Source organism: Phyllopteryx taeniolatus, chromosome 14 (assembly GCF_024500385.1).
Source record: "Phyllopteryx taeniolatus isolate TA_2022b chromosome 14, UOR_Ptae_1.2, whole genome shotgun sequence".
Lineage (NCBI taxonomy): Eukaryota > Metazoa > Chordata > Actinopteri > Syngnathiformes > Syngnathidae > Phyllopteryx > Phyllopteryx taeniolatus.
This window is the reverse complement of record NC_084515.1, coordinates 21,035,184-21,055,160: the sequence shown is the minus strand read 5'-3', so window position 1 is coordinate 21,055,160 and position 19,977 is coordinate 21,035,184. Positions and strand designations below refer to the sequence as shown.

General features: G+C 39.9%; 1 protein-coding gene across 4 annotated transcripts in view; it reads right to left on the bottom strand.

Annotated features, from left to right (window-relative positions):
* Nucleotides 1–19,977, bottom strand: part of pappa2 (pappalysin 2) — a 64,831-nt gene that overhangs the window by 18,719 nt on the left and 26,135 nt on the right. For 3 of the 4 annotated variants that reach the window (XM_061797827.1, XM_061797829.1, XM_061797828.1), the window contains exons 16-23: nucleotides 18,306–18,441; nucleotides 18,000–18,174; nucleotides 17,760–17,825; nucleotides 17,600–17,696; nucleotides 16,081–16,258; nucleotides 6,659–6,872; nucleotides 5,101–5,269; nucleotides 2,647–2,779 (exon numbers count right to left, since the gene is read on the bottom strand). In XM_061797827.1, coding sequence (XP_061653811.1) covers nucleotides 2,647–2,779; nucleotides 5,101–5,269; nucleotides 6,659–6,872; nucleotides 16,081–16,258; nucleotides 17,600–17,696; nucleotides 17,760–17,825; nucleotides 18,000–18,174; nucleotides 18,306–18,441 — 1,168 coding nt within the window. Of the gene's footprint in view, nucleotides 1–2,646; nucleotides 2,780–5,100; nucleotides 5,270–6,658; nucleotides 6,873–13,479; nucleotides 15,229–16,080; nucleotides 16,259–17,599; nucleotides 17,697–17,759; nucleotides 17,826–17,999; nucleotides 18,175–18,305; nucleotides 18,442–19,977 lie in introns of those variants that run through there. The other variant, XM_061797830.1, reaches the window with a different exon arrangement.

The window sequence follows — 19,977 nt, the reverse complement described above, 5'->3', positions numbered from 1 at the left end:
TTAAATAATAACAGTCACTTGCTCTCGACATCTCTCTCGCTCTCTCTCAAAAAAAAAAAAATATATATATATATGCGGCACGGTGGACGACTGGTGATATATATATATATATATATTATATATTATTTATGTTTAACACAAAGTTCCAACTTCATTGGAATTGGGGTTGTACATGGCAGCAGATTTTTGTCAAGAATGTCTCGGTACATTTGCCCATTCATCCTTCCTTCAGTAATGTGAAGTTTACCAGTACCATTTGCTGAAAAGCAGCCCCACACCATCATGTTCCCGCCTCCGAACTTCACTGTTGGTATGGTGTTTTTAGGGTGAGAAGCAGTGCCATTTCTCCTCCAAATGTGGTGTGCATTATGTCATCCAAAGAGTTCAATTTTGCTCTCATCAGACCAGACTATATTCTTCCAGTATTTAACTGGCTTGTCCAAATATTGTACAGCAAACTTTATACGAGCTTTGACATGGTTTTTTTTCAGCAATGGGGTCTTGTGTGGTGAACGTGGATACAGGCCATGGCAGCGGAGTGCATTACTCACTTTTTTCTTGTGACAACAGTACCTGCTAATTCCAGGTCTTATTGAAGTCTTGGGTCTTGGTGAACTCCTCTGATTATTCTTTGCACTCCTCTGTCAGAAATCTTGCGATCGAGGCACATTTATACTGGATGATTGGTTTTCCAATTACGTATTATGGCCCCACCCGTGCTCACTGGAACACTCAGAAGGTTAGCTATGCGCCTATAACCAATGCGATACTTTACGATGGTCTTGAGACAGCTCTTTGCTCTTACCCATCATGAGATGTGTCTTGGGTCAAACCTTGGCAATGAGACCTTTTTGCAGGCCATCAATTAGGACTGAACCAGCTGATATTCATTTGCACTGACAAGGAGCTGGATTGTGGTTTGATTATTCCTAGATTTTCCCTTTCTTCATGTGTTCAATACTTTTTGTCATTTCACATCTGATCTTATTTGTTCTACTTTATTTGTTTGTATGGATCACTTGGGTTGTTCCAACATCTGGTGAAATTTTCAGGTCAATATATTTTGTGAGAAAAATGGTGTTATATTCTAATTACAGCCGCTGTGTGTGTGTGTGTGTGCGTGTGTGTGCATGCGTGCGTGTGTGTGTGTGTGTATATATATATATATATATATATATATATATATATATATATATATATATATATATATATATATATATATATATATATATATATATATATATATACCTTCCCACACGTGTGATTTTTTTTCAACTTGAAACTGCGTTTGTCTCAAAAATAAATGCACGTGCCCACTGATCCACAAATGCACTTTCAACAATTCACAAGCAAAATTAAATTGAAAAACACACATGTAAATCACAGATATACTTGTGGATATAAAAAAACGCGTGTGAATCGCGAATATGTTTGTGGATTTTAAAAACACATGCAAATAATTTGTGGATTTGAAAAACACACGTGCAAATAATTTTAAGACATATCTCTCCCCATAAAAATGTTCCAATTTTGCCACATCTGTCCAGAGGACATGTCTCGTCTCGAAGCTTTGACAAGCCACAAAGCTTCAAGACGAGACAAAAGTGGAACTTTCTGGCAAGCTAGCCAGCCATAGTTCGTAGCTAGCTGGGGCGGCGCAAAATAGCTTACCCCAAGCATTCCCCAAATGCGGAAAGCAGGGGGATTGGGCGACTGTTCAGTGTGGATGTGTCCTTTTTTTCTTCTTCTTCTTCTTGTTTTTAACAATATTATTATAATATTTATTTCATCTAATTCATTCATGAATTTTGTACTGGCCAGCGTCTGAAGCATATTGATGGCCCGACACAATGCCGTACTGGTTCAGGGCCACTATTCATGTCGGACGCTGGATTTTTTTAAATATATGGAACAATCAGTGTTACGGGCATAAGGACTTAGCATTCAGTGACATCTGTAACAAAATACAGATGATCGATAACTTTTGGCAGATCTGAGAGTGATCAGGCAAATTGCATTTATTTTATCTTTAACGGCATTCAAATCAAACTATAAGCTAATTGTCCTCCACTTAACTTGCATTTACCTTGTCAACAATTCTGACGATTTTCCATGTGCAATTGTAGTTCACACACACCCAAAACATTCGCGATCCACCTCCATGTTACACAGTCGGGCTGGTGTACTTTTCACCATAAGCTTTGTTAACTCCTCTCCAAACAGAGCATTTATGGTTGTGACCATAAAGTTAAGTTTTGGTCTAATCACTCCTCCTAACTTGCTGTTTGCCATATTGTAAACATTCTGTTTTGCGGTGTTGGGAACAGCTTTTTTTTTTTTTACTGTCAACTCGACTGTTGAGCTCATTTTTGTTCAAGTACCTCCTTATTGTGCATCTTGAACAACCATCTTCATGTCAGTTGTGGCTGAAATCTTTGCTCTACCTGACCGTGGCTTGGTATCACCAGAAACACTAATATATATATATAGATAGATAGATAGATAGATAGATAGATAGATAGATAGATAGATAGATAGATAGATAGATAGATAGATAGATAGATAGATAGATAGATAGATAGATAGATAGATAGATAAAATACATAATGAAATGTAATGTACATGCGCAGTGTTAATGTCACTCACCAATATCCATGCCCTCGACACAGCTATACACTACAGAGTTCTGATCAGTGGGAGAAGAGCAGGATCCTTGGAGCTTGGAGCACATGGTAAACTGTGCTGTCCATTCACCATCCTTTGTGCAGCGAATCACACTCTGGGAGCCAGCAGAGTAAATCACATAATTCACCGCTTCTTCAAACAAAATAAAATAGCACTCGTTTTAAGAGTAGGTCTAAGACTTTCATGTCTATTATCTTTATATCAAATGGAAATGTGCTGTTAGTAGCGCTCTGTCAGCAATTAACAGAGGACACAAACTGTCATAGGAAACGTAAACAGATTGGAGCGCTTTAAAAACATTACAAGGGTGCTTTGTTTTACCAAACAACCCAAACAAATCATTGCGCCCCATATATACTGTACAGTATGTTTGTGAGGAGCGGCACTTTATGGAATCGAGTAGAGCAAGGGTGTCAGACTCATTTTTGTTGCGGGCCACATCGTTGGCACGGTTTTCCTTAGAGGGCCGTTAATAAATGTTTCATCGCCTCAGTATAAGATAGTCTCTTGGACCCTCTACATCCTGGTCACCACCTTTTCTAGCTCCTTCCCTCAGGTAGGCGCTATCGAACAATGCACACTAAAACCAGCAGATATTCTAACAGCATCTTCCTTCTTTCCATTAACTTCTTAAATAGTTGATTTACAATTCCATTGTGATATACTACCAATTTTGCCAATTTCTCACATCTCTGTTGGGACACTACTACATTACTGTCCTCACTGCTGTAGCTTCGTCATGCTGCATTATTTGCATAAGTTATTGTTGACTACTACTGGCCACTTATGTGCTTAAGAACTCTGCACCATTTGCACAATTGTCACTGTACCAGATTATCACACTGTTAGTCACTTTAAATTGCCTGAGGATTCTGCATCATTTGCACAATTTCTACATTACTGATACCTTTTTATAGCTCAATCACTCTCCGTAATTGTGCTTTTATGTCCTAAATGTATATTTTGTCATAGGGGCTGTTTGGTGTCGTACTAGAGTGGCTCCCGGGGACAAATCCCTTGTGTGTTTTAACATAGTTGGCCAATAAAGCTGATTGTAATTCTGATTATAATTATTATATTATTATAATTATTTGTTTCTATGCCTGTCTGTCGTGATATGTGAACCAGTCCGTGAAAAGGTTGGGGACCGCTAATTTGGCACAGGAGGCACACCCCTTCTTTATTGATAGACCTCCAAACATGCATTCAGTCATAAGCACAGCATTCTGATTAAATTACTTTTATTGGATTTTTTTCATCTAGAATTGGAAAGAAAAACAGGGTCTCCTTCTTTTTCACGGATTTAAATGACATCTACAAGTCTCAGGAAATATCCATGTTACCAGGGTTTTGTGAAAACCCTGGTAACATGGTTTTGGCAGCCTCCATCACTTTTACACCCCTTGCCAAAAGCGAAAGTGAGTGAACATGCAATTTAGCACCCACGATTTGGGAACTTAGTAAAAGGGTGCAATTTCACTGTAGTAGATCATGCACAACACACCCACCATCAGCATGTGCAATCTGCTAGAGTGAACATGCAATTTACCCCCACCTATTTGGAAACTTAGTAAATCAGGCCCTGGGGTCCAAGGAAAATACGATGTCTGCTTACCATATTTAGCATTATCAAAACACTAACATGCATATGGCAAACAATTTGTAATATACATTTACTGCTTCTGTAGGAATGGAGTGGAACTATCGTCATTTATGATCTTGAATGTGCTTTGAGAGTCATCTGGATATTGATCTAGCGATCAACTGATACTGCTATTGATGTCGTGATCTGTGCCCTGCAGTTCCTGTGTGAGGCGTGGGTGGCGCCTTGTGCCTCTTTTTTTCCTCTCTCCCTCCAGCACTAATCACCTCCTCGCCTGCGTACCTGGTTCCAGTCAGCACTCATCACTGCCTGCACTTAAGCCTGCCTGCTCCTGTGTTCCAGCGCCAGAGTATTCTCCCTCCAACGCGGTACACCGACCGACGCATTGCTCTGGGTAGTAAGAATAGATTGTCTGATACTCGTGCTTGAACTTACTCCCTGTTGTTCCTCCTCCAGTGCCCTCCTGCGTCTCCTGCCACGATGCTCGGTCCAGCTGCATTGCCAAGTTCACTCATTTGCTCACGCTCCAGTCTCGCGCACACTCCTTGCTCCTACTGACCACCATCACGCCTTGGAATTCCTGACCTCGTCCTTCACCCAAATAAACCCCTTTCAACTGCTTCCTCTGTCTCAGTCTGGTTTTGGGTCTCGTCCAATACCGTTTGGTACAAATCGTGACAGTTGAGGCCTTTGACTGTTATCGTCCTCTTAGTCAGGAGTTTTTTGTCCATGCAGTAGTAATGCAGCAAAGCTCTCTTTTTTAGAGGTTTTCCTATTTGCATATATAAGTGAATGTTTTGTTAATAACTTACATTTTCTTTTGCATCTGGACACTGCAGGGTACAGAGCGTCTCATAGTAAAGGCCATTGGTGCAACTATACATGCCCTGGAAAACATCAGGTAAGGCTGGGCAAGCTACGGGCTCACATGAGGCATCCTCCCACTGCCCTGCCTGTAGGCACTCAGATTTGAAGTATTTCCTAAAAACAACAGAAATATAAGAACAACTCTGTGCCAGATTATTACAGTAAAAAAAAAAAAAAAAAAGATCAAAAAATCCAATACCAAGATAAGAAAGGTGGAAATTGAACTGCGCTGAGCTGATTTGCACTTTGACCTTGGGGACATCAATTGATGCTCTGTCACATTAAGTTGGGATGACCTGACCTCTGCTCCTTTTTGCTTTAACATGCTTTATTTAGAAGTGTGCACACACACACACACATGCACACATGGTACATTATGTAGATGAACTCGAAGCCCCCACTCAACTTTTCCCATCATACTTTTACTGTTTCAATAACAAATACATACCAAGCCACAGAGGACTGCCCACTCTCCAGTAAAACACATTTATGTTATACACCAACAGTGCAACAGAATGTGCTATAGCATAAAGTTATATGGGTACATGCGTCAACGGCATGAAAGCCTGTTTAAAGCTCTTTCACAGCTGCTGCTGTTCACTTTCACACATTGAACTAATAAAGCATCAGGGGTTATTAAAATGTTTACAAAATAGTTTGAGAAAGTGAAACTCGTAAAAATGCCAAGCTGCAAACAGATCTTAACATTAGGTTGTTTTCACCTTCCTAAATGGAAAATGTATATATTAAAAAAACATTGAATCTATAGTTTTCTGGTTTCATATCATATTAAACCCTTGTTAATATTTAATGAGCTGCCATTAAAGGCAGGACAGAGAGAAGCTAAGCATGTTTTAAACATGAACTCCATGAGCATGAGAATTCCCAACACAGACTGAACTATGTAAAGAGGGATGGCGTAGTTCATCTGAAGCAGGGCACAAACCTGGCATAAAGCCTATGTTTCCTTCTAATGGTGGTTCAGCAATAAGTAGTAACCACTGAGTACTGCCAATGTAATATAAGAAGTGATAGACATTTTACTGGACCGTAACGTGAGCCTGTTGGATATACAGTTCTGTAACTTGATAGTTTTGCTTACAATAGACAAAAAAAAAAAAAAGCCTCTTTAAATCTGTGCAAATGGGTAATACTGTGGTATTAATTATTAGTCTTATGGATTTGGGTGTGAGTATATTGTATTGTGGATGTTCACAAGATCAATCAAAGCTTTCGATTTTATCATATTGAGGGAAATCAAATGGATTATTGGATTATTATGTTTATATTATTTCATGATTATCCATTAAAATAATGCATATAGATGCTTTGATATGATTACCAGTATTTTAGTCTCCCAAAATAATTATGAAACCAAATGAAAGAATATAGAGAAATGCTTTTATACTCACAATATTTTAATTTCAGTCATGCATATTGGATGCATTTTTTAGACATGTCAAAGCACTACCGTATTCACACCAAAAGTACCAAAACACTCACCTCGGTGTCTTCTTTTTCAGACTCCCCAATACAAAGAAGCCTGGGTTGCATTTGAAACGGCAGGTGGAGCCAACATCATGGCTTGAGGACAGGCACTCTGTCGTTAGCAGCTTAGCGTTGGGTATGTTTGGAACCTCCAGGCACTCGATCTTACAGTAGGCCTCTGGAAAAGACCACAGACCATCCTCCAAACATACCAACCTGTCACTGTCACCTAAGAATAGAGAGGAGAAGAAAGACAGGAGACGATATGAGAGGAAGAAAGGACAGTTCATGGTAATAGAATTGTTACACACAAACTCTTCCCTTGGCCACATGAATGCACAATTGTGGCTTTTCCTTTATTACCTGGAAGGAGGTTGATACTGTGGGTAGAGATGTCCATATACATTTTGGTGATGGTTGCTCACAGTTTAGTGACATTAAGTTACTTTAAGGCTTTTCTCTAATATGAGCATATCGACGAATCGCCAAAAGGTCTCCAATGAACATGTTCGGTTTCATTGTCAACTTGTGGACACGGCTAGTCTCCGGGAGACTAGGAGACATCACAGAGACGTCTCCTCAACCAGCAGAGACTTGAATCGTCATCAGGTCACCAACTAGTCACCAACTAGTCTCCAGGCCAGTGAGATAGGGGTCTTAACCACAATAGTTTCTCTGCAGTAAGCCCATGTCGTGCCATTTTGGGATGCAATTAGGCAATTGGGGGTGGAACGGTGAACAACTGGTTAGCACATCTGCCTCACAGTTCTGAGGACCCGCGTTCAAATCCGGCCCCGCCTATGTGGAGTTTGCATGTTCTCCCCATGCCCCCATGGGTTTTCTCTGGATGCTACGGTTTCCTCCCGCATCCCAAAAACATGCATGGTAAATTAATTGAAGACTCTAAAATACCCGTAGGTGTGAATGTGAGTGCGAATGGTTGTTTGTTTATATGTGCCCTGCGATGGGCTGGCAATCCGGGTGTACCCCGCCACTCGCCCAAGGTAGCTTGGGATAGGCTCCAGCACGCCCACGACCCAAGTGAGGATAAGTGGTATGGAAAATGAATGAATGAACGAATTAGGCAATTGACTAGGTCTTTAAAATTATTACATTTCTCAGTGTTTAAAAAGTCTGGAGTTGCTTAATCAAATCATCAAATGACGTGAAAGACCACAAAAGAGAATGTAAGTGGATGATAGAGTCCTTTTCTTGCTGAAGAAACAAACCTCTGAAAGATCAACAGAAGTTCAGGAAACTCAGTTACAGTATAGTATAGTATTGTATTCTAATGTCCATAAAGGCATGTGAGCCGGTGTTCTCTAAAGCTCAAGAACTTGCATTTTTTTTTTTAAATTAATCGGCTGAATGCCAAGAGATTGTTAAAAAAAACTCATCTTTTTGAATAAAAATGTATATATACAGTATATCTTAAACTATCTGCAGTCAGGTTGGCATTGCAAATGAGAATCACTTCTCAATTGCTTTACCTGGATAAAAAACCTATGTAGTCAGTGACATTTTTTACGCTACCCTCAACTAATAGGTGCGGTGGAAATGCAAACCACATGGGCCACAAGAACATTTTGCTACCAGGAAATCAAAGTTCCTGGACTGGTTGGTGGTGTCTGCAGCCAGGTCGGCGCCTTGACCGGACAAATAACGCAAAGCAAAGCAAATCTATGTAACCGGTGAAACCCCCCCACCCCGGGGATCGATCCCATGCCGCCACTGTGTCTTGTAGGGGGAGAAGAGAAGGCTGACCACTGAGCTAAAAGCCCACACCACCACCTTTAAGGATTGGGGAGTGAGATTTCTTAAAGTACATCCGCAAAGCGCTTGTTCCTGTCATCTATATAGTGCATTTCATATACAAGGTAACGATGTGCTAAAAATAAAGAGAAAAATAAAAGATAGCTTCAAACATTTAAAAACAAAGATAGAACAAAAACATACAGTGCAAGAAAGATCATTTAAAAGTGGAAATGTTCTCAAATATTCAATGACAAGCATGAGGAAAAAGTTTTTAATCTGGCCTTAAAAACATTCACACTTGGGGCTGACTTCACTTCTGTTGGGAACTTATTCCATTTGTGTGCAATATAGAAGCTAAATGCTGCTTCCCCATGTTTGCTTTGGACTCTGTGCTCCGCTATCTGACCTGTGTCTGTAGATCTCAGAACCAGACTGGGTTTATATTCCATTAATATTTTAGTATATTCAGGACCTAAACCATTTAGTGATATTTAGACCTTTAAAGTATATTCTAGCTGACTGGGAACTAGTGTAGAGACTTTGGAATTGGAGTAATATGTTCTGATCTCTTTGTTCTGGTCAGAACATGAGCTGCAGATGTTTAAGTCTTTTGGGGGAGTCCAGTCAGAAGACCTACAATAGTCACATCTACTTGAGACAAAAGCATGGATGAGTTTCACCTGGTATACAGGCTGAACTGGAGGGGTCCAAGAACTGACCCTTGAGAGACCCCATAGGTTATTGCCATTCGATGAGATTGGACACTTTCAATGGTTACGAAACACGAAAAAGTCCTTTCCCCCAGGTAGGACCTGAACCATTTAAGGACTGCTCCATTTAGTCCGACCCACATTTGCAACCTGTTCAGCAGTTTGTTATGATCTGCTGTATCAAAGCCCACACTGAGATCCAGTAAAACAAGAATTGACACCTTCCCCAAGTCAGTGTTCAACTTTATTTAATTTAGCACTTTGATAAAAGATGATTCTTTACTGTGATGAGTTCAGAACCCTGATTGAAATTTGCCCATTTAAGTCCAAGTCCATTAAGTCCATTTAAGTTCAAGAAGTGCCTGAGTTGATTAAAAAACACTTTCTCGACAATCTTGGCTATGAAATGGAGGTTTTAGATGGGCCGATAGTTTGCTAACATCCAGCATTCTCTTTTTTAGAAGTGGCTTATTGGAAACCACTTTAAGAGGTTTGGGAAACTTGCCTGTCTGAAGTGAGCAATTATTTGCTGCAGGTCAGCTAGCATATATTCTGCAATAGTTTTGAAAAAGTCAGATGTTATTGAGTCAAGACAGCTCGTTGATGGTTTCAGCTGCTAAACCGTTTTCTTGTTTTTTTTTTTTTTTTTTTTTTGGTCGAATCAAATTTTGTATTGAGTATTTTCCTGGTTGGTTTTAGGTGTATCAATTAATCATTTTGCTGATTTGTGCTGATACTTGACCTGATGGATTGTAGTTTTTCACTAAAATAGCAAACTCATTGCATTTATCAGTTGTGTGGAGTCTGATTAACAGGGTTAGTCAGCATGTCAACCACAGCAAACATAGTATAGTAGTATAGTAGTAGAGTATTGTTGAGGTTCTTACTCATGATTTCAGAAAAGGATTGTATAGCCCTGACTAACTCTTAGCTAAAATTACAAAGACTTTGTCTGTAGAGGTCGTAATATATTTGCCGTTTCACTTTTCTCCACTTATGTTCTGTTGTCTTACATTTTGATTTCGAGGACTTTATGATCATAGTGCTTCTCCGTGTGTTTTAGGTTCAAGGTTGTGTTAGTTTTAACGGGAGGAACAGTATCCATGATATTTGAGATTTTCCAGGTGAACTTATCCAAAAATTCATCAACGGTCTCTGCATTCACAGTTGATGAAATAGCAATGGTCTCCATAAACTTAGCGCTGGTACTCTCATTTATGTGCCTTTTCTTAATAGACACAGAGGTTACCTGAACTTTTGGGAGAATCAGTAACTCAAAGAACACAAAAAAATGACCAGAAATAGGCAAGTCCTTAATGTCAACTGATAAAATCTCAACATCCTTAGCGATTACTAGGTCTAGATGTGACATTGAGTGTGAGTTGGACTCTTTATATGTTGAGGGAGGTCAAATGTGCCCAGTATAGCAGAAAGTTATTTAGAATTTTTTCCCATGCTATTGTCAACATGAATGTGTAAGTCTCCCGTTCTGACAAAATAGTTGGAGTCAGTACAGATAACTGACAGCAGTTCTCAAAATTCTTCCATAAATTCTCCATTGTATCTTATTATTGTATATATTATTAAAACAATAACCTTTGGATCATCTTTTACTAAGAAACAGAGGTAAACAGCAACAAAACAACAACAAAACCGCTAAAATCACCCAATTTAATTTCTTTACAAAGGTTCAATAAATTAAGAAAATAAATACCTGACTTCATGGACAGCTCTAATTGAATTTTTAAATACAGCGGTGTGACATATTTCGTATCTCTAAATGAGTTTTCCATGACCAGTTTTTGGGAGAATAAATAAATAAATAAAAAGAACGTATTGTTCAATTTTAATGTTTATTTGTGCACGTGCAATCACACAAAACAAACACAGCACTATGGCAACCAATTTTCCACAAGCTGGAGGAGCTCCTGCTTGGTAAGGTTTATTTTCCATCCCTGTCCACACCAACCGTTCGGCAATGACCTGCCACCGGAAGGCTCACGCTGGTGTTCAGCGAGTACAAAGTTTCTCCATCCTGCTCCTACCTACATCGGGTGCTGTAAATGTCCTGCAGGGAGGGAAGAGAGGTTCAGATGATCTTCTCAGCTGCCCTCACTATGCGATGGAGAGTCTTATGGCAAGATGCAGTGCAGGCTCTGTACCACACAGTGATGCAGTTGGTCAAGATGATCTCTACGGTCCCTCTGTAGAACGAGCACATGATGGGGGTCGGGGCTCTGGCTCTTCTCAGCTTGGTAAGGAAGTAGAAACGCTGTTGAGCTTTCTTGGCCAGTGATGAGGTGTTGCTGGTCCAGGAGAGGTCCTTGGTGATGTGCACTCCCAGGTACTTGGTGCTGCAGACCCTCTTCACCGCAGCACTGTTGATGTTCAGGGGAGCATGCTGGGAGTGCCCCCTCCTGAAGTCCACAACAATCGCCTTGTTTTTTTTTTCCACCTTCAGGGAGAGATTGCTGTCCATGCACCACCCAGCAAGGCGGCTCACCTCACTCCTGTAGTCTGTCTCGTCCCCATTGCTGATGAGACCCACCACAGTTGTGTCATCTGCAAACTTGATGAAGAGGTTGGAGCTGTATGTCGGTGTGCAGTCATCGGCCAGCAGGGTGAAGAGGAGGGGGCTCAACACAAAACCTTGAGGAGCCCCCGTGTTCAGAGTGATGTTGCTTGGTCTGTTGCTGCTGACACGTACTGCCTGCGGTCTCCCTGTCAGAAAGTCCAGCAGACAGTTGCACATCGAAGTGTGGAGGCCCAGCTGGTCCAGTTTGTAGGTCAGTTGTTTTGGGATGCTGTTATTGAATGCTGAGCTGAACAGGGTAAAAAGTGTGATTTCCCTGTGTTGGAAAGTCAATGTTTGAGTAGAGTTTAGGAAACACATCCTTGGGGGTCAGCATTGTTGAAGTCCCCAACTTGGATGAGGAAAGCATCTGGGTGGGCCGTCAGCTGTTCACTAATATGATGGGAGCGCTCATTTTGCACTTCACTCCTTTTATTGCAAGTGTTTGTAGGAATATATAGTAAACTGCCACAAGCAGTATGGCAGTAAAGACAACAGTGCTAAGCATTTGAACACTGCACTGAGCTCACTTCAGTGTCGGGCTTTTGAATTGGTTAAAAATATTCCTCTGATTTCTTTTGTTTTTTTCATGTTTATTGTCCTTGCCTGCCCTTGAGACTCCTACATGTCACTGTTTCTGGCTACTGTCATTCTCAAATCCATCATTGAAACTGGTCAGAATTGTAAGCCTTGTAATGTGGATTCTTCTAAAACCCAAGACATGAACCACAAATTCTGCAAAATTGAACTTCAAGACAAAATAGTGTACAGAGGAACAACTAGGTCACATCGTGGACTGATTTGTCTCAGATAACATTCTTGTTTTCCAACAAGGCTCAGTCCTGTGATAATACAGGGAGTGAACCTTAAGGTTTTGCAATGCCCCCAAATTATTGTTTTGTTTTTTTTCATTCTTCACGTAGGACATGAATGTTGGGTATGAGTGGAGACTACGAACATTCAAAAGTGATCATAAAGGTATTGGGTCTAATACTTAAAAATAACATGTTTAGACATGCTGGCACAGGTATAATCCAAATCTATTAGTTGTACTTGGTACTAGATATATTCTTGTGACTTACAAGCGCACCGGTCTTTGGTTGATATGGAAATGCCGCCAAAAATATGTAACCAAAAGCCACAAATTAAATTATTTCTGCACAATCTGTTTTCAGATCACAAAAAGTGGGGTCGTACTGCTGACTCCACAATGACATTTGAGCCTTCACTGTGGCTTGTCAACCACAGACAAGTTAGCGTGCATCATATTTGTACATTCTGATCACTTCAAGAATGTACAAAGCAGAAAATTGGGCATATCTGAGGAAAATCATGTGTAATAGTATTTTACATAAAACTGTGTGGTCCTAGGGAATCAATCACTGATTAGCATGGAGGAAAATTAGCTGAAAATTACAAATTGTAAGAGTTTACAGTAAAGAAATTCCCCTCCAAAAGAACACTGGAACAGTGAGGCCAATTTGTTTATTTCATTCTGTAGACTGAAAACATTTTTGGTTCAACATCAAAAGATGAATATGAGACAACAGACCAACATTTCTGATTTAATTTCTGGGGATTTACAATAAACCGTCCCCCCACCCCACCCCACCTATTTGCGAGGAGTAGGGACAGCTCTGCCATTAATAGCGAAAAACCACAAGTAATCCCCCCAAAACTACCCCCCCCCACACACACACACACACATACAAAAAAGGTTCATAATTGCCTATATTAATAATTAAACCATAGCTATACCACAAACTATGAAAATTTCAAACTCATCTTATAACATTACTCTTACGAAAACAGCTTCCAATTGATTTCATTTTGAAATTATGCACCCAAAATGTGCATGCACGTGCGGCTTCGACTAACCTCTAACCTCTTCCGCCTCCTAGGCTAAACTTAACTCTGCTCAACATACACAAAGCTAGTCTGTCGAAATTTCATAACATAGGTCCTTGACACCAAAATGCCACAAGGTGGCACCAAAGCCCTGTCTAAGTAAGATGACTGGCACCAAAGCCAGTAGAAACGGTCCTTGACCTTTGCGGTCATTCGTTTTTTTTCGATGATGTAAGAAAACAAAAAAACGGGAAATGACCCTGTTTTGTTTGGTTTTTATGAATGTAAATAAAAAAACGTGAACGACCATGTTATAGTTTTTTTGTTTTGATGTAAACAAAAGATGGAAAACGACCCTATTTTTGTTTTTTGTTTTGATGTACATAGAGTATGTAAACAAAAAACAGGAAATTAAATTGAAAAGCGGAAAATGAGCCTTTATCTGCTTTTCTATTCTATTCTATTTCTGTGTTTATTTAACATCAATTGGGAAATAAAATACGACCGTAATTCTTTTCCACAAGCTTGTATTGTGCAGCTTTGCCATGACCCAAAAGCCATTCTTCTCCTTCTACAGCTGCTGCTGCTGCTGCTGCCACTCCGTACAGCCTATGAAGCTTTAAAGCCCCGCAAAACAACCTCGAGAATTACAGTTGTATTTTATTTCCCGATTTGTGTTAGAAAAACATCTAATAGAAAATCAGATAAAAGTTTTTCTTTTTTTTCAATTCCCAACTTTCAAACAAGAAACGGGAGACAACTCATTTCATGCTTTTTAAAATTGTCAGAAGTCAATAGTGCGCATTATACATAGGTAAAAAACGTTCACATTTTATAAATGTATGTCGCCATCTAGTGGTTATGAAAAAGCTGTACACTTTCATAAAAAAAAACTTTCATTCCAATATGACAGGGGTACATATGACTGCATATATGTACAGCTGTGCTCATAAGTTTACATACCCTGGCAGAATTTGTGAAATATTGTTTTTTTAAATAGGACTGACTGAACAACAACCATCATTAATTTCTTTATGGTTATGTTTTCTTTAGTGATAATGCTTTTCTGAAATGCTTGACCATTTAATTTGAATCCCATGAAAATAAAATGAAATGTGTTTCGCCTGGTCCTTCATGTTTTCTTTCAAGAATTGTACCAATTTTACAAATTCTGCCTGGATAATCAAACATGAGCACAACTGTGTGTTTTCTAATTTACTAAATAAAAGTAGGGCTGTTAATTTCAAAATAAGAGCAAGTACACTAAAAAAAAAAAGGATTACGTGTTCAAATAAAGTGCTTAACTTCAAAATAATTATTTGAAAAAAAAAATAAAAAATACAGATAATACAGTTCATGTTTTGATCATATGGGTGGAAGCAAAATCATGCATTGTAAAAATGTATTATACATAGGTAGAAGGGTTTTTCAGAATTTTAAGGTCAACTTTGGGGGTGCGTAACTCAAAGTTCCTGGGCTGGTTAGTGGAAATGTCCCTTATGCTTTCCGGGGTTTTCAGCAATGTAAGTTATGTTAATGTGAGGGGAACATGTTGTCGTGTTATGTGGCTTGGGTTTTGTGGATTGGCGCATGAGTTTTATAAGATCTGATTGTCTTTGAGACCGTGAAGATACAGTATCTATGATTGGGATTGGCGAGGGAGTGAGTCAGGGGATGGGTGCGCGGCGTCCATCTGTCTGCTAGAAAGCCAGAGAGAGACGTTGGATGTTTTACTTTGGTGACATTAACAGTTCATTTTTACAATAAAGAGGTTATTGATTGACCAAACCTTGTCTTCGTTTCATTGTGGAAGCAGATGCGACAGTATATTGTCTATCTTCACGGAGTGGGTTTGGTTGACGGCTGAGGCCATACCGTGCGGTTCCCAGCATGCATTGAGCCATGCAATGCATGCCAAATTGTTGCGATAATAAGGACGTTAAACACGATAAGGATTATCTTACCTGTAGTTCACTGAATGTGTGTCCTATTTAAATGTCCACCACACACAATACATTTATGTTGCTTTTTTTTCTTGGAACCCTGACCGTGACGTGTGCGATAGAAAGACCTCCCGGTCAGTTCCGCTCTATGTCAAGCAAAGCTAGCCTAAGTGTAGCCTGCCATCTCATCAGCTGTGTAAGACAAAGCTTACTTAACTGTAGGCATGAAGAGCCTTCTTTGTCTCTGTGAGACTTATCCGCGGCACCATGCATTAGTTTGAGGCACTGCCGGTAGAAAGCTGCGTGGAGCTCCCACCTATTGCTTTCTACAAGGTGTCCGTGTTACAGATGCATAAACACATGATTGAAGATGAATCAATTTGAAGCTTTAATCGCAAATGTGAGGCACCGAGTTATCGTTTCAACCCCTAGTGTACAGCAATGGGCAAAACTTAGCACCTTTCCACCTTGAGTCTCCTTAAAGTACTTAGGCCTATCTTTAAACTTCATATGTACAGTATTTGATGGTTATTCAGATGTTTATTATTTATTAGACAAACTGTTCAACTAACAACACATCAGACCATACTTGAAAAAGTGGTGGTTTACCTTGAAGAATGGCCGGTGATCCACAAGTAAAGGAGCATTGTTTTCCATAGGTTGTTCCCAAGGGACAACTGAATATGGCATGGTAGACATGAGACTGATCTGGCAGGCCACAGTCTACAGGCTGACAAGTAACTGCACGATTCCATAAGCCATGAAAACACTCGATCTCCGTCTGCCTCTGGAAGAGGTAGGGGCACAAAAGTCAGAGGGACAGTATCATCCTAATAATATTCTACACATCATTTCATTCCATAACAAACCCCTTTAGACACTTACACCTGTAGAGCACTCACATAACGTTTTATTGTTAAACACATTTCTTCTCTTATTATGTATTTGTCTCTCAGGGTTTGTTCCGTCACAAAGTAACTCATCCAAGGTTCTATAATCCGTTTTCACAATCTTAACATTTTCCTTCAGCGTTTCTATACATAACTATAAACATGTTTTTTTTCTTTTTTAATGGATAGATACCACCGCAATAACTAACTTCAATCTATCAAGATTCATATAAAATGTATAACATTAACAAGTAAAAAGGCAGGCCTGCAAAATACAGCAGGAGTGCACCTTCCTGATCTGTTTTTTAATAGAATAAAACTAAATGACCCTTTTGTTTTTCGGGTTGTTTTTTTTTTTTCCACAAGAGGTTTAAAACCCAAACCTATTCATTTCTAGCTCGATTAACATCGATTCATACTTGACCTATGCAATTGTGAAAAGTAGGGAAGTCATATTAAAGACGCTCTAAGCAAATCGCCGTTTTGTTTCTAAATACATTAAATATGTTTGAAGATAAGTGCTTAAAACATATCCAAAGACATAATATAGTCCTGAATTGTTGAGGTATAGCATAAGCATCTTTTTCACTGTTTGAATTTTCCTGATTTTGTGGGCGGGGCTAAAACACAGCCCCATATCACGGGGCTGGGGCGTATACTTTCTAGCGCGAGTTCCCTCCCCCACTACATAAGTACAAAGTGACGCTATGCTGCTCACTTGTGAGTTAGCCGTACCTAGCTTTCATAATAAGGCTCGTTCACCACTCCAGCGTGCAGTCAGCAAGCTAACAATAGCTGCACCCCGAAAATGCGTCTTCGCCGGATGCCTCAATTTACAGAACAGCTCGGTGACGTGTTTTTAAGCTTCCACAAAATGAGGAAATAAAATAAGCGATGGACTGAACACTGGAAATAAAAAGCACGCCCGCTATTGACCAAGGCGTCTTTCCAATCTTGGTATTGTGATCCCAACCCATAACAGGTGCTCAAATGAACCCGACATTCCTAGAAAATGCGGTTTTTGAATTGCCCCTCACGTAAGCATGATATCTTGAAGTCCGGTTTGATGCACTGCGCACAATAGCCTCTGCACGATAGTTTTACACACCACAAACGCTGACAGCAATGATAGCGTAAAACTGAATTTCTCTGGAATTTTATACTTACATCTATAATTCGTACATGGATTATAAAACAAGCACTTAAAAGTGTAAAAAATTGGGCATTATTTATTGTACCTGGTGTGGTGGGATTTCCCTTCCGTTAAGTGGAGTGAGACTGAAACCAGAGTGACACTGAACAGAGCAGTGAGACGACTGCCCACCTCCTACACACCTGCAAGGATGCATTTCTATTTTGATCAGTTTGCAGTTTACAAATATAATCTAATTCTATTACCTGACAGAGGCGTGCTCAATCTGGGGGAGGCTGCAGCTGTCCATCTGACATGTTTGCCTCAAACAGCTAATGCAGGGACACAGCATGGGAGCAGAGGCACAAAAAAGAGAGAGAAAATTAGAATCTAAACTTCTCTAGCCTTGATATTGAAACCTATATTATTATTATATTATAATTCATATTGTCATGTAGTGTGTTGTACGTAGGTAGCTGTGGGAGAGCCCACCCTCTGATGCGCACCCGGTCACGGCGAAGGTGCTGAAGTGGCAGGATGTCCTCAGGGCTATGCCCCCGATTGCCACAGATGAGGAGGAGAAGAGGAGGATAACAGATGAGGTGAGGAAGAAAGGCCGAGAGAGGTCATGGGTCACGTTAACCACCAACGGGTTCCGATGGCATGAGAGGTTATGGGTGCCTTAAATGGAGATATTTCATTGAGTTGCACATACAATACACACTCAAATGACAACCTTGTATTGACTGTGACGTATGCACTTTGCAATAAGAATTCCGTTTTTTTAACACGATTCTTAAAAGCCAAGGTACCTAATGAATGATTCTTTCCAATAGTATCACAAAGCAGGATAGTAGCAGTCCTCTGACAGTGGTCCCCGCTCCATGACCCATCTGAAGCCAGATACACCAAGACAGAGGCTGCCACGCCGGAATGGACAAATCCTACCTATAATAGTAGTCAAAACATTTCAAATATATTTCTCTGATAAAGATATTTTCACATCCACAGTTTATTATAAAGGAAAGGATATTGGTAAAGCCGTAAATGTTCTTGTATTTGGTTCTATCAGTAGAACATGGATGACTAAAGAGGAAATAAAATACTGCTGAACTTTAAAATTCCTATGATTTCAATATATCTCAATGTAAGAGTATGCTGTGATGTACATTTGTATCTGGTATTGCAGCAACAATAGTATTTGATAATCTAATACATTCCAGGTAAAATGGGTGATGGGAAATATTGGGCCCTCGAGCTAAAACTTTCTATTTCAAGTTACAAAAAAGAAATCATAAGTTCCACTTATGATTTCTTTTTTGTATGGCTGACTCTCCAAAGTCAGGCTTGAATATATCACTACTATCACTACAAGAACAGTATGCTTGTAATGTTGTACCTGTACTGCTGTGGTTCCCCAATGACCACAGTAAATATTCAGTGACAAGATGAATACATTTCATACATACCTGCCCCCCAACAATGAAAATTTCACCCCAAAAAGATGAATGGCCTCAAAACATCTGATGTCACCTGTTGAGTAAAGGCTTTGCAAGAATTGGTAGAGATGGATTTTTCAAAATGTTGGGGTGGCCAGCAGCCCTGTATCCCACTGTAATAGATCCACGCCTATACTGAGCAGCAGAGAATCATACCTTGATTTTCAGAAGCAAAACAAGACCAATCTGTACTAAACTGACCTTGACCATCCCGATGCCGAGACATGCCTTACCTAATGATTTGTCATTGGTGGACAACAAGAAAGTGAGGGAACGTAAATAGAATGCAGGCAAACGACACGGGCGGTGATAATTGTTCATTTTAATATAAAAACGAACGAATGGCCACAAATGGCCCCCAAGCCGAGGCTCGGACACCCTTGATAGTGCGGGTGGCTTTTCGGCGACAGAAAGAATATTTCAGCTGAATGAGTCGTTTCAAGGAGACATGGCAGACATGGGTGCTATAACGATGGCTTTTCAGAATGTCAAAGTGGGCAAAGGCCGCCTTCTCAACAACTTGCAGAGTTGTTCGACGCCAGTGAAAGATGAGTCATTCAAGCCGAAAATTACTTCAGCCCTGCATAGATCATTAAAAAGCCAACTAAATATGTGGCACACTCGGTTACGATGAAGGACATTACTTTTTTAAGTTAAGAAATGACCAACAACCAATTATCTCCCTTGCCATCCCACTATTATTCATCCAGCCTAAAGTCACCAGATTTTTTGCTGCATATTGTTCCGGTCTGAAGGATTGAGGTATGAGATTAACACATGACCCGGGACCAATGATTTTAGAGAAACATGTGTTGCTGCCCATCAAGGAAGCCCGTTAAAAAAAAAGTTATTTCATGGGGTGAAAATACAATGGAAAATATACAAGCAGATGCTAATCTTCTTAGTAGTCAATGTGACATGCATGTTCACCCCAAGTTCAGACTTTTGCAATTTTAAAATATAAAGAAAGTGAAAACAGAATATC